Consider the following 14646-nt stretch of genomic DNA (forward strand, 5'->3'; position numbering starts at 1 on the left):
CGACGCTTTACCACTGAGCCAACTGGCCAGGGCTTTATTTCCTTTTTAAAAAGAGGTTCTGACAACCCAAATGTCCATCAACAGGTAAGTGGATAAATGCAATGTAGTATATATCCAACAATGGCATATTATTCAACTATAAAGAAATGAAGTTCTGACACAAGCTACAACATGGATTAACTTTGAAAGTGTGATGTTAAGTGAAACAAGCCAGATACAACAGGATATGTATTGTATGACTCCACTTTCACGAAATATCTAGAATGGGTGAATTTACAGAGACAGCAAGTAAATTAGAGGTTACCTGGGGCAGGGAAGGGAGAATGGGAAGTTACTGTTTAATGAGTATGAAGTGGTTGTTCAATGGTTAGAGTTTCTGTTTGGGGTTGATGGAAAAAATTTGGAAATGGTGATAGTTGCCTATCATAGTGAACGTAATTGATGGCAGTGAGTTGTATACTTAAATTAGTTAAAATGGCAAGTTTCATGTTATATATATTCAACCACAATGAAAAATTAATACAATATACCAAAACCATTGAATTGTACACTTTAAATGCATGAACTGTATGGTATGTGAATTCTGTCTCAAGAAAGTTGTTAAAAAGAAAAAGAGTTATCTAAAGAAAAACTGATAAATCTTTTTTTTTTTTTTTTTTCTTTTTCTGAAGCTGGAAACGGGGAGAGACAGTCAGACAGACTCCCTCATGCGCCCGACCGGGATCCACCTGGCACGCCCACCAGGGGCGACGCTCTGCCCACCAGGGGGCGATGCTCTGCCCCTCCGGGGCGTTGCTCTGCCACGACCAGAGCCACTCCAGCACCTGGGGCAGAGGCCAAGGAGCCATCCCCAGCGCCCGGGCCATCTTTGCTCCAATGGAGCCTTGGCTGCCGGAGGGGAAGAGAGAGACAGAGAGGAAGGAGGGGGTGGGGGTGGAGAAGCAAATGGGCGCTTCTCCTATGTGCCCTGGCCGGGAATCAAACCCGGGTCCCCCGCACGCCAGGCCGACGCTCTACCTCTGAGCCAACTGGCCAGGGCCAACTGATAAATCTTAATGGACAGTATATGTGTCTGTTTTTCTTTGCTCTATTTAAAATTTTTCATATTAAAAAATAAAATAACTTCTAAAGAAAAGGAGAATTATTACTGAATAATTCAGTGTTATTTAATTTCATGTTTTTGAATTATATAAAATCCTTACACATCTCACTCTGCCAGAGGGCATATCACTAAGACCCGGAGGCCACTTGTCTAAGAATCAGGAGGCTTGAGTATGTCTCTCTCTAACTGGCTGGTGGCCTTGTGAAAACTCCTAGACATCTTTTGAGTGCCATGTTCTTATCTTCGATCTCTTCTCTCCCCTTCACAGGTGTCCAGGGGAATCAAGTGAGATCATAGTGTAAGTGTATTATAAACCTAAAGAATTATGGGCGAATGTACCAATGTCAGGAAGGGTTATTAGATACGTAATGAAACATGGAGAAATTTCACAGACCTCATCATGGTCAGTGCTTTGACCCTCACCCTGCCAAGCCCATCACAGGCAGGCACCGCTCACAAGTGACTCTCTACTTGTGTGCAGTGGGTCATTCCTGGCATAAAGCACAGGGACTCACAGAGAGTCACAGGGAGTGAGCCGCCCGCTGCGTGCTCCGTCCTCAGCAAGCCAGAGCTGGGGTAGCTGTTTCAGAGCTACACCGAATTCTCCACATTCTGACCTTCAGCTGTGCTTTGGGGAGAAGTTAAATGATAAAATCCAAGGAAAGTTTCTGGTGGGAGAGGACAGCATGGCTCAGCGTGGCACCCGTTGCCTGGAAGCACCACCGCCAGCTTTGTGAGATGCTCTCTCATTCCCTTGGCGCAGGGGCTGCAGGCCACTTACCCAGGCTGGTGAAGGTGTACTGGTAGGGCTCCGAGAGGAAGTGTGGGAGGGTGAGGACGAAGGCGCCCGAAGCAAGGAGAAGACCCCCAATGCCAATCAGCCGCGGACGGTGCACCCGGCTGCCAAAGTAGCTGACAAAGATGATGAGGATGGCATTGCTGATCTGTAGAGAGAGCAGAGGGCCGAGTGAGAGCAGAGACTCCATCCTCACCCACCCACAGTGGAGACCTGTCTATACCTTGTCCAGGAAAAGCAGAGAGGCAAGAGGCTGCTCAGCGTCAGGGGGGTCCAGGCAGAGTTCAAGGGTCAGCCTTGCCCCGAGAGCCTCACAGTGGGCCAGGCACACATGGTTTCAGCTTTCCCCTGTTGTCAGAAACCCTTCCCACCTCAGCCTTCAAGACTAAACCAAAGGAGGTATCCAGAGATAATGAAAATATCACGGCCTTCATTTCAACCATTTTAGGACCAAACCCTTTGGGGCAAAATCCCAGGATGCCTCCAGTTGTGGCTGGCTCCTGAAAATAGCACGTGTTCTCTAACTAAACCCCCTAAGGACTTGGGCTTGGGAGTCAGAATAACCTCCCAGCATGTCATGCCATTTCATTCATTCCATCATGCAACAGCTCTCACTTTACAGACAGCAGAATAGGAGCTCGGAATATGACGTAGCTCGTCCAGGTCCATGAAGTTAGGAGGTAGTTTGAACAGATTTGTCTAAGTTTTGACTAAACTAGTTGACTGCCTCTTGGAGAAGTGGGTTTCCGTCCGAGCAGCTCTATTACTAACATGCCTCTGGCCCTCCCCGGGTCGGCTTCCACTTCTGTCAATGAGGGACAAGGACTAAAGCACCCTTAAGTCCCTTCCCAATTGGACACACCAGCAACTTCATGTTTCTGGTGCTGCTTGGAAGGTGCGCTCTCTAAGCCCCACCCAGAGCCAGGGAAGGGAACCGAAGGCCCCAGCTTGGGGAGTGGGGCCATAAATGGTGAAGGGAGTGCTGGCTGGACTTCTGATTACAGCTGCATCCAAAGACACGACCCTCTGCCCCAGAACGTTCACCCGGACTCCAGGAGCCCTGAATGTTAGCACCCCTAGCCCCTGCCCCATCCACGCCACAGTCTCCTTCTGGCTGGAAAAGCAGGTGCCCCTGTCCCAGGAAACAGGAACCAGAGTCTTAGTACATGGCTTTTGCCAAGAACACCAACAACCTCCTCATTGCCAAACTCACTGGTCAGGCCTCAGTTCTCTTACTTGATCTCTCAGTACCATTTGACTTAGTTGACAATCTTGTTCTTCCTGCAACACTTCTTTCACTGGGTTTCCATGACACCACCTTCTCCTAGTTTCCTGGATGCTCCTTCTTAGTCTCCTTGGCTGACTTCTCCTGGCCTCTCTGAGCTCTCGACTCCCAGTGCTCAGTCCCTGTACCTCTGCCGTCATTTCGGTGAGCTTTTACATGTTCCGTATGTGCTTCTAATTCTCACAAGCTTAGCACACTCCAAATCTCACTCCTCCTCTTGCCCCAGAAAACTGGTCCCCCCTCCTCAGACCTCCTCATCTCGGTCAATGGCACCTCCATTCTACCAGTGGCTCAAGCAAAACACCCGAGCATCATCCCTGACTGCTCTTCCCCACCCACATCCAACCCTCAGCGAGCCCCGCTGGCTGGACCCTCAGGAGCAGACCGCTTCTCCCCACCTCCCCATCGCCACCACCTCAGCCACATCATGTCCCGTCTGAATTACTGCAGTTGCTTCCTAAGCAGGCTCCCTGCCTCTACTCTTGCCTCCCTGCAGTCTGTTCTCCACCCAGCAGCCAGAGTGGTCCCGCTGAAAAGCCAGACAGACTATGTTCCCTCTGCTCCAACCTGCAATACTAAAAAACAGCCAAGTCTGTCCTAGAACCCGCAGAGCCCTGCGGAGCCCGGCCCCCTTCCTTCCCGGCCACCAACCGCTCTCCTGCCTCTCCCCCGCCCCCTCCTCCACCCTGGCCACCCCGCCTCCAGCTGTCCTTTGAACACAGCACAGGTATGCCTTCCTCGGGCCTTTGTACCGGCTGCTCCCCTGACTGCCTGCTCATCTGACCCACTTTAGATCTCTGCTCAGAATGAATCTTCTGCAACAGAAAGGGGTTGGGGTGGATGAAATGAGGGAAGAGGGTCAAAAGGCCCAAACTTCCAGTTCTAAAGTAAGTCCGGGAGATGGAATGTACGGAACGGTGACTGTAGTTAATGATGCTGTATTGACTATTTTAAAGTTGCTAAGAGAGTAGATCTTAAAGTTCTCAGCACAAGGAAAAAAAATATGTACGTAACTATGTGATGTGCTGGATGTTAACTAGACCTATTGTGGTGATCATTTTGCAAGATCTACAAATATAGAATCAACCTGTTGTACACCTGAAATATAATATAATATAATATAATATAATATAATATAATATAATATAATATAATATAATATAATATAATATAATATAATAATGTCAAATGTCAAGAATATCTCAATGAAAAAGGAGTTACTGAACTATATCTTATATTTATAATAATTAATAGTAATAATTAATTAAGTTATACTATTCTAAATTAAGAGAAGCTGCTGCTTCACAGAGCAAGATGTCCAATGGTGTTCTCCTGTCAGCCCAGCTCCTCCTCCTGCCACTGGCCCTTTACACCCAGACCTCACACCCCTTCACCTCACCCACTGCCCCGCCTTCCCACTCAGCCTTGAGATGAACTGCAGCCTGAAGACTCACGCCCCCTAGAGGCTGGTCCGACGCTCCAGGGGCCCAGATGGCCTGACTTCCCCTCCACCAGGCCTGGTTCTCGCCTCACACCCCTCCAGCTTCTCTCAGCCTCTTCGTCGTCTGCAATGTCTTCAATCCTGAACTCAAGCAGCTACCAAATCCTGTCTTTTCTTCTTTTGGGGTATTGCTGGGGTCCTCTTCTCCCCCAGTCACTCCTAGCCTCCCGGCCAGCAGACTTCTGGATGCCCAGTCCTCCACCTCTAGTGTCTCCCAGCCTCCTCTTCTACAGGGTTCACCGTCATGAGATTGTTCGTCCTGCCCCCGCTCTGCTCAGGAAGCTGTGGCAGTTCCTTATCACCTGCCACAAAAGCCGGGAGCCTTGCCCTGGCCGGTTGGCTCAGCGGTAGAGCATCAGCCTGGCGTGCGGGGGACCCAGGTTCGATTCCCGGCCAGGGCACATAGGAGAAGCGCCCATTTGCTTCTCCACCCCCCCCCCCCTTCCTCTCTGTCTCTCTCTTCCCCTCCCGCAGCCGAGGCTCCATTGGAGCAAAGATGGCCCGGGCGCTGGGGATGGCTCCTTGGCCTCTGCCCCAGGTGCTAGAGTGGCTCTGGTCACAGCAGAGCGACGCCCCGGAGGGGCAGAGCATCGCCCCCTGGTGGGCATGCCGGGTGGATCCCGGTCGGGCGCATGCGGGAGTCTGTCTGTCTCTCCCCGTTTCCAGCTTCTATTAAAAAAAAAAAAAAAAGCCGAGAGCCTTGAGCTTGACCATGAAGTTCCCCCGCTTTAGCTGCTTTCTCCTTTCCTGGTTAGAGCCCTACTTTACTACCTGGTCAGTTTCTAAATGCCTGGGGCGGAACCAAAAGGAAAGTAGAAAGCCCGTTGGCTAAACTCCTGTCCTGCCTTCTCTGCAGTGCACCAGACACACACAGACGCACACAGACACAGACAGACACACACAACATATATACAGACACAGATCACAGATGTACACACACACATAGTCACACACTCAGGATCGCCAGGTCCAGGGATTAAACTTTCTTATGGTAATTGTCTCAAACTGCCCCCACAGGCATGATTTAAAACCAGACTGTGGCCTGACCTCTGGTGGTGCAGTGGATAAAGCGTTGACCTGGAAATGCTGAGGTCACCGGTTCGAAACCCTGGGCCTGCCTGGTCAAGGCACATATGGGAGTTGGTGCTTCCAGCTCCTCCCCCCTTCTCTCTCTCTGTCTCTCTCTCCTCTGTCTCTCTCCTCTCTAAAAATAAAAAAATAAAATAAAAAAAAATAAAAAAAAATAAAAATAATAAAATAAAATAAAACCAGACTGTGGGAAAGTTTATCAGAGTTTGGAAAAGACAAGCTGTCACAGGTGAGGCATTTTCATTTTTTTATTGAACTATATAGCCTGGGGAAACATCCCTTATTTGCCTAATGAACCTCCTGTCATAGACTCTGCCACATGTCCGAGCTGGCTAATCCCTGCCCTTTGAAATATCCAATTGTTCCTGGGTCTATGTCTCTGTTACCAGCCAGAAAAAATATAAATGAAAATTGAAGCCTGGAAGATCTAAATTTGTCTATCATCTAAGCTGATACTACAGCTCTGACACTGATCAGCAGAGGTGCTTAGACCGCTGCGCTGAGAAGGATCCAGAGTATGGACTCAGCAGGAAGAGAACTGGGGAGATGAGATATCTTCCAGAGACAGATATAAGACTGCTGTGGCACAAATGTCAGAGACCTGTTTTCCCTGAGTCCCTGGTGAGTGAGGACACGTGCCGGGGGCATCATCAAAGTCATAGGCCATCATTTAGGAAGCTGCATTCTGTGTGAGGGGTGCCAGGTCCCTGTCTTATAGGAGAGCACAACCTACATGAAGAAGTAGACCCAGTCAGTGGGCACCGCCAGGAAGCTGTAGGCACACACTCAGAGTGAGACACGTGTGCGCTCTCTCTCTCTCTCTCTCTTTCTCTCTCTCTCTCTCTCTCACACACACACACACACACACAGCAGTGAAGGCATATACGTGGGAGTTCAGCGGAGAGGGGCTGAGGCCCATTGGGCCAGCAGCATGGGCCACAGGGTGTAGGTGTGCAGGTGCACGTATGTCACAGGCGTGGAGGAGAGTGCGTGCAGAGAGGCACCAGCAGAGACTCCAGCGATGCGTTTGGAAGGCCGGATTTGGGGGGGGGGATAGAAGAGGTAGGCTGGGGACCCAGCGGAGGCCTTGGCAAGGCAGCCATCAGACAGACCTGAGCCCAGACCCTGGCTGCACTGTATCAAAGCATGTGGCCATCCTGGGGGGGGGGGCGCTTAGGCTTCCTGGAAAATGTGACGTGAAGAGACCCCCTCTTCCTAGGACTGCAGAGGGATCTGGCACGGGGGTTCCCAAGGGGCCCTGCTGTGCAGCATCGAGGGTGGAGGAGGAGTGAAGGGCGAAGGGGCGATACCAGCTGGGGCTGGCGGGGCTCGGGGAGACTGGAAGGTGGTGGTTGGAGCGGCCTTTAGGAGACAGCCCGCCTTTTTGTTTTTAGCTCATCTTAGAAGCTATCTTGGGGGAGCCCCAGTTTCTAAATTACTACATTGACTTGATTTTCACTAAGTCAAGAGAAGATCTAAGTACATTCCAGAGGAACACCTGGACCCCGGACAGGTAGGCTGCTGCCTCCATCCCAGAGCAGTAGGCCTCATGGGAAGAGAAGCCAGACTCCGGGCCTGGGAGCCCCACCTCCTTGCCTGGGGCCTCCAGAGGCTCTCCGCTCAGTGCCTGGGGCCCGGCAGCCTCAGGAAAGGTCGCTGCCTTCACCATGCCCTCGCCCCTGGCTCTCTCCTTTCCCCACGTGTCCATCCCAGCTCTCCATGCCACTGCTCCTCCTGGAGCCCCCTCCCCAGCCCTGATCAGGGTGCACAAGTGGAGTCTGATGGACCAGAACCTCCCGCTTACCTCATTCAAGCTGGAAATGAGACCCGAGGAAGAACTGGAGAGGCCGAAGCGCTTCTCGATGGTGGTGAGGCTGCTCTTGAAGTAGGCGCTGTACAGGAGCTGGCAGAGCTGCAGGAGGCCATGGCAGAGCACGAACACCTGGGGGGACAGCTTGGTCGTGAGGCCCGGACAGTGAGCCCTGCCTGCCTACCGGGCCATTCCATTCTGTTTCTCCGATTTCCTCACCTGTTACTCAAGAACACTGATTTTATCAGGTGGTCCCGAGGGTAAAATGCCATCATGGTTACCCAGGTGTCCCCTGGAAATCAGTGCGTATCAGCCATCCATTTCCACCATTCCTGCCATTCCTACGACTGTTGCATAAATGGCCCAGTAAACCACGGGGCTGGAGAAGCCCCCAGCCTTGCCCGGAAAAGCCCTAACTAATCAGCCTCATCCCTGGCCGTGCATTCTGGCAGCACCACCATGCCCTGTGGGCGGCTGCTCTGTCCTCCCCCTGTCCTGTGAGGGCTGAGAGTGGCTCTCCAGCCAATGCAGGTCACTCCCAGGACACCCCGCGCCCCACACCACATTGCTCCACTCATCTTGGTCTATGCTCCATCCCCCCTGCCTCTAGCAATAGCTTTGCACCAAGGCCCACTTCTAGTGGTCCAACAACTCACCACGATAGGTTCCCAAACACCTAGCTTTAATGACTGTCCCCAAGCTTGTCATCGTCTCTTAGCTGTGATAGTGCCGGCTCCTTCCCTGGGTGGGTGATAAAGGCCTGGGAAGGCCCAGGACATTGTCTCTGCATCCCCTTCTGCCACATACCCTGTCATGGGGGCATGAGTAAATGTGGATTCTGTGGTTGATGGGGACAGACACACAGCAGAGGAGTGGGGGTGGACTGGAGTTTGTAGCATCTGGAATCAGCTCCAGGCTGACTCTGAGCACCCCGGGGTCCTTGGCTGTTGGGGGGCCACAGCAGGTTCAGAGCCAGGAGCTGAACATCCCCGAGTCCCCTGGAAGGTGCCCCGGCTGGAGATGGCACTTTTCCTCTGGGGAAGGGTGGGGTGCCGTCACATTTCATAGTCTGCCAAAGCTCTTCTCTTAATGGAACGGCTGGCATCTCGGGAGAGCAACGGGGGCTCCACCTTCATTTCTGCTTCCTTGCAAAGCTAACCCTGCTCCCCCCGCTCCTTGCAGGGGCCCTGCTCCAGGCTACAGGATCAGAGCTGACATTCCCTCTCCTACCTGCCAGGGCAGAGCCTTGGTGAGGCAGCCTGGGCTCCCGGCAGAGAGCGAGGGGGCGCGTGACGGTTTGTCCAGGTCAGCTGGTTTTCCACAGACACAGTGCATCTGCATGCTCAAGGCCGACTCCCTGGTTCAGGCCAAATCCACGGAAGAGGCAATTGAATCTTAGATGCCTTGCCACCTCCTCTTCTTCTGACCATCCCTTAAAGGCTAACGCCCCCAAAATTCTGTCTGATGGATGTGTCCACATGGACATTCTCAGACCCCTTAGACTAATCACTTCCCAAATAGGGCTCATCATCCTCCCCGCCTCAAACTTCTTGTTTTTCCTTCACTCCTTATCACCTTCACTCAGTTCTCCAAGCCAGAAGCCAGGAATCCCTCTAGATGCCCCTATTACTCACCCCTAGCATTTGGTGCCATTGCTAAGCCCTGTGATTTCTTCTTCGTGTCTCTTCATCTTGACCGGCCCTTCATCGCCATGGCATGTCCTGCCTCAGGTCCTCTCCTCTCCTCCCTGCTTTGTTGCCACAGCCGAGTGCTCACGGGTCTCCTGTCTGCCCCATCAAGTCTTCCCTCCCTCACCCCAGAAAGAGCTTCCTCAAACACAAACATGAGCAGGTGACAACCAATTAATACCTATCACTGGCTCCCTACTTCCTACAAGATAAAAACTAATGCCCTTGGCATGGTACCCAAGGCGCTATAGCTCCTAGACTTCACCTGACTCTGGCTCCATACTCTCTTACGGCTGACTGCATTTGACAAAGATGGCTACACCATTATCTCCTGTCCTATGTACACCTCTTATGATGTGGCAATGGCATTCCTTCATCAAAAGATGGGTTCTCTGTTCCCTCTGCTTGAACATGGCCAGTCTAGCTGTTTGACTTAAACGAAGAAAACGAAGCAGAAACAATGAGGTGTGACCTCTGAGGCTATGTCCTGAAGTCAATAGAAAATCCACCTGGCTCCTTCTCTCTTGGGACCCTTAGGACACAGACATCACATTGTAAGGAAGCCCAGTCTTTCCTAATCATGGAGAGGCCGCAGGCTGGTGTTTCAACTGACAACTTCAGCTAGTTCCAGCCTGAGGCTGGCATCATGCTACTGAGCCAGCCTTTGAAGGATTTTAGCTTCAGCCTTTAATTTAATACCAAGTGGAGTAGGCAAGAGCTATGCCCACCAAGCCCTAGAGAGATGGAAGATTAGTGAGCAAACTAACTGCTCTCATTGTTTTAAGCACTAAGTTTGGGGACGCTTTGTCACACAGCACTAGATAGCTGCAACACCTGCTGGCACATCTTGCCCTTCAAACTTCTTCAAGGTCATACTACTGAAGTTCCCCACAGCACACACTCATTGTCTGTGTATTTACTCACACTCTGAACAGAATAATTTCTCCTACTTGTCTAGATAATTCTTCCTTGCCCTTCAGGGGACCCCCTGCCCAGCATGGGGCTCAGTTATGTGTCTAGTTTAAGGGTGCTTCTAAGAGTCCCAGCACCCTGTTGCTGACTTCTGCACAGAGGCATCTTGATGGCTTGGCACATGACTGGCATTAAAGGCAGCATTCAGCGAGGAAAGAGGGCTATCCTAACAGTCTGGGGAGATACCATGTGGGTTGGACCAAAGGCTAAAGGCTGGAGAAGTGGGGATTTGGGGAGGGAGCTGCGCAGGGGCTTCTGCAGAGGTTGAGTTGACCAGGCTGTCCCTGATTCGAGGTGGAAGACAAGGGTCAGTGTCCCAGCCTGGAGGCCGGGAAGGGTGCCAGACCGTGTATGGAGACAGCGGACCTAGGAAGAGAAGTATATACGGAGAGGGAGGACAGTTTGGGAACACCCGAGTTTCTGAGCATAGAGCTCAAAAAAGACCACTCTCCTTCTAACCAAATTAGTGGTGAATTAACAGGAGTGACTAATCCCTACCAAATTCCGCAGCAGTCTCATGAGAGGAAGGTGAGGACAGTGGAAGGAAAATAATCTGCCTCAGATCTTTTCCTGAAAGATATGCCTTTGCTCTTTCCAGTAAATACAGAAATTCCCCAATTTCTCCCCCCGAGTACTAGGTGCCAGCTGGCGCCTTTCCATTCCCCCTCCCACCCCCTGAGACACACAGAGCCAACCTCGCGGCCAGCTTGTGGCCACTGCAGCCTGGCCAGGTCTGAGTGCCCTTCGGGTGCGCCGGCAGAGTGCTGGCTTCTACCTGGGCCCTCAGGTCCCAGTGGTTCTGCAGCTGGAAGGAAATGAGAGACGGCTACAAGGGAGGGAAGGGCAGGGAGAAAATGCCAGGGAAAGAGGAAGAAGTGAATGGATAGTTGCCACAGAGCTTTCTGGACAGAGCACTCAGGGTCATCCCAACCATCCAACCCATCTGCTTACTGCGCTTCTGTGCACTGGACCCTGGGACCAGGACCCAGGCTGCTGGAACTGCTCCAATCCATGACCAGTATGAGACGTTGTGACAAACACTTGACACAACACAGAACTAGAAATCACCCCTGGAGAACATGGAGTTTAAGACTACAGGTAGATGGACTGGTGGGAGAAGGAAAAGGTTTGCTGGTTGGATGGCAAGCCACCCTACGCCATCATTTGGACAATGTAGTGTTATGGGTTTTGATATTTTGAGTTTTGGTCGCAAACAAACCTCAGTTCAAATCCTGACTTTCAGCTATCTGACCTCTCTGACAATGCTTCCCCATAGTGAATGGGAGCTGTAATCATACCTGTTCACACTGCTGGTGTGGGGCTTGCACAAGATAATGTGTCTCAAGCAGCTGGCACTGTGCCTGCTCCACACACTGGGGAGATATTTATTAAGCTGAGGTTTCTGCCACTGCCTCCTCTTGGCCAAGTAACTGGACCTCTCTGGTGCTTTCAAGTCTCCTGCGGCATGAGAACCTTAGGACAGAAGTTCCCACAGTGTGTACACAGAACACCACTTGCTTGAGATGCTCCAAGTTGAAAGGATTCTCAGGAGAAATAAGTTTGGAAAGCTTTGCATATTATAATTTTCCCTCATGTATATTTAGAACTTGTATTAGCATATTAGAGACAGAAAACTGTCAGTAAAGACCTGCTTAACATTTACCCAAATTTGTACATACTTTTTTTTTTTTTTATTATTATTGATTTTAGCGAGAGAGGAAGAGGGAGAGAGAGAGAGAGACAGACAGGAACATTGAGCTGTTCCTGTATAGGCCCTGACTGGGAATCGAACCGGCAACCACGGCTGCTTTGGGACGATGCTCTAATCAACTGAGCCATCAGGCCAGGGCTGTACATACTTTTTAACCATTAAACCCCCTCAACACATACACATGTTAAAATAGTGTGTGTGTGTATATATATATATATATATATATATATATATATATATATATATATATATATCAATATATTGACCTCTATCCACTGTGCCACCACTGGTCAGGTTGTTACATATATATTGGGTCCCAGGTTCAAACCCAGAGGTCGCTGGCTTGAGTACAGGCTCATCCAGCTTGAGTACAGGCTCGTCAGCTTGAGCACAGGGTTGCCAGCTTGAGTGTAGGATCATCAACATGATTCCATGGTTGCCGGCTTGAGCCCAAAGGTCACTGGCTTGAAGCCCAAGGTTGCTGGCTTGAGCAAGGAGTCACTGCCTTGGCTTGAGTCCCTTGGTCATATCACATATAAGAAGCAATCAATGAAAAACTAAGGTGATGCACCCATGAGTTGATGCTTCTCCTCTTTCTTTCCACCCTCTCTCTCTTCCTTCCTGTCTCTCTGCCCCTTTCTGTCTCACACACATACTCACACACATACACACACTCTGTCTATCTATCTATCTATCTATCTATCTATCTATCTATCTATCTTACTTTAGGGAAAGATACCATGCCCCTTTTAGAAAGCAGTTTACAGTAGAATCTGAGTCTTATGATGTCTTCAAAGAAAGGAAAAGAAAATGGAAGGCATATTACATGAACTGTATTATCTTTTTAAAAATAACACACCATCATTTCCTGTCTCTTCATTGAACTTGTTTTTTAAAAGCATTATTGTTTACTACAGTGACATCATGCACTGATTTCTCACTATCTGACATCTCTCCCACCAGAATGCAGACTTCAAGAAGGAAAATAATGTGTTTTTTAGGATGCCACATCCTCGTTTGCCTGGTCCATGACTGGGCTCAGTCATGGTCAAGTGAACGAATGTGTCTTTAAATATTCTAATTGATGGACCCTTGCTCCAGAATATGCAGCCATCAGAGTAGCTGTTTGTTACAGCGATCTATCCTCAATCATTTATGAATTCCCCCTTCAGCATTGCCTTCAGTTAGTCTACTTACTTACAAGGCACAAAATAGCTTTGGTCAGCCTAGCTGCTCCACTTACTTGCTTGGCTCAACTCTAACTTATTTTTGGATATTTCTAAACCCAAACTAAAAAGTTCAAGATTTGTATTTATGTATGAAGAGACTTTCTGGGGTGGTAGAAATATTTTATATTTTGATTGTGGTGGTATTTACACAAATGTATATACATTGTCAAAGCTCATCAATCATTCAAAATCTGTGCACCTTATTATATGGAAACTAAAGTCTACCTAAGGAAAAATTAACTTTAATAGGATCTGCAACCATGAATGTATTCCAAATAATGTTCTGAGGCTTTGAAGATCCAACAAAATAAATATTACGAGCATTGGCAATGGTATTGGAATAAATTTATTTATTCAAAGGGCCCACTTTGAAAGGGTCAAAACCCATGTCAACACCTAAGCTTGTGTGTGTGTGTGCTAATGTAAACATCTAGGTGTGTGTGCATGTGTGTGTGTTAGAACTACATGTCTTTAGGCACATGTTGTAGAGGGAAGTTGGAAGAGAGAGCTACCGCCTGCGAACAGCCTTCTTGCATGGCATGGCGAGCAGGAAGCTCTAAGACTCCAAAAGCCCGGGCTCACAGCTCGTCTTTCTCCAGACCTAAGGAACATGAAGAGGAAGCTTGGAGAGGAAGGAAGCAGGGATGTTGGAGTGGTCATAAAAATCTTCTAGGCCCTGGCCGGTTGGCTCAGCGGTAGAGCGTCGGCCTGGCATGCGGGGAACCCGAGTTCGATTCCCGGCCAGGGCACATAGGAGAAGCTCCCATTTGCTTCTCCACCCCACCCCCTCCTTCTTCTCTGTCTCTCTCTTCCCCTTCCGCAGCCAAGGCTCCATTGGAGCAAGGATGGCCCGGGCGCTGGGGATGGCTCCTTGGCCTCTGCCCCAGGCGCTGGAGTGGCTCTGGTCATGGCAGAGCGGCGCCCCGGAGGGGCAGAGCGTCGCCCCTGGTGGGCGTACCGGGTGGATCCCGATCGGGCGCATGCGGGAGTCTGTCTGACTATCTCTCCCCATTTCCAGCTTCAGAAAAAAAAAAAAAATCTTCTATAAGTTTTATTTGTCCCCCCCCCCCCATTTTTTAGCTCTATCCCTCTGCCTCCCTCACTGAACCCGCCCCTCTTAACAGCTGTCAGCTCACTTTCTATCTACGAGTCTGTCTCTATTGTGCTTAAGAGTTCGCTTTGTTCATTAGATTCCTCATATGAAGGAAATCATACGGCACTTGTCTGTCTCTGACTGGCCTGTGCAGTTGGGAACCTGAAACTGTAGGATTATGTTAACTAGCGTCACCCCACCTGTACCAACAGCTAAGAAAGGCTGAAAAGAGGCTGGAATGTCAATGGATGTTCCAAGTGGCGCCCCAGGGCCCCATCCAAGCTTCAGAGATGTGAGACCATGAAGGGGAAACCGTAGGACAAGGAGGAAAACCGTCACAGCTCAGCGGGAATGAAAAGGGTCCAAGTGC

General features: G+C 50.0%; 1 protein-coding gene across 1 annotated transcript in view; it reads right to left on the reverse strand.

The window, feature by feature from the left end:
• SLCO2A1 (solute carrier organic anion transporter family member 2A1) overlaps positions 1 to 14646 on the reverse strand; it is a 76665-nt gene that overhangs the window by 37536 nt on the left and 24483 nt on the right. The window contains exons 2-3 of the mRNA XM_066351895.1: positions 7578 to 7715; positions 1884 to 2046 (exon numbers count right to left, since the gene is read on the reverse strand). Coding sequence (XP_066207992.1) covers positions 1884 to 2046; positions 7578 to 7715 — 301 coding nt within the window. The remainder of the gene's footprint in view (positions 1 to 1883; positions 2047 to 7577; positions 7716 to 14646) is intronic.

Source organism: Saccopteryx leptura, chromosome 10, assembly GCF_036850995.1.
Source record: "Saccopteryx leptura isolate mSacLep1 chromosome 10, mSacLep1_pri_phased_curated, whole genome shotgun sequence".
Lineage (NCBI taxonomy): Eukaryota > Metazoa > Chordata > Mammalia > Chiroptera > Emballonuridae > Saccopteryx > Saccopteryx leptura.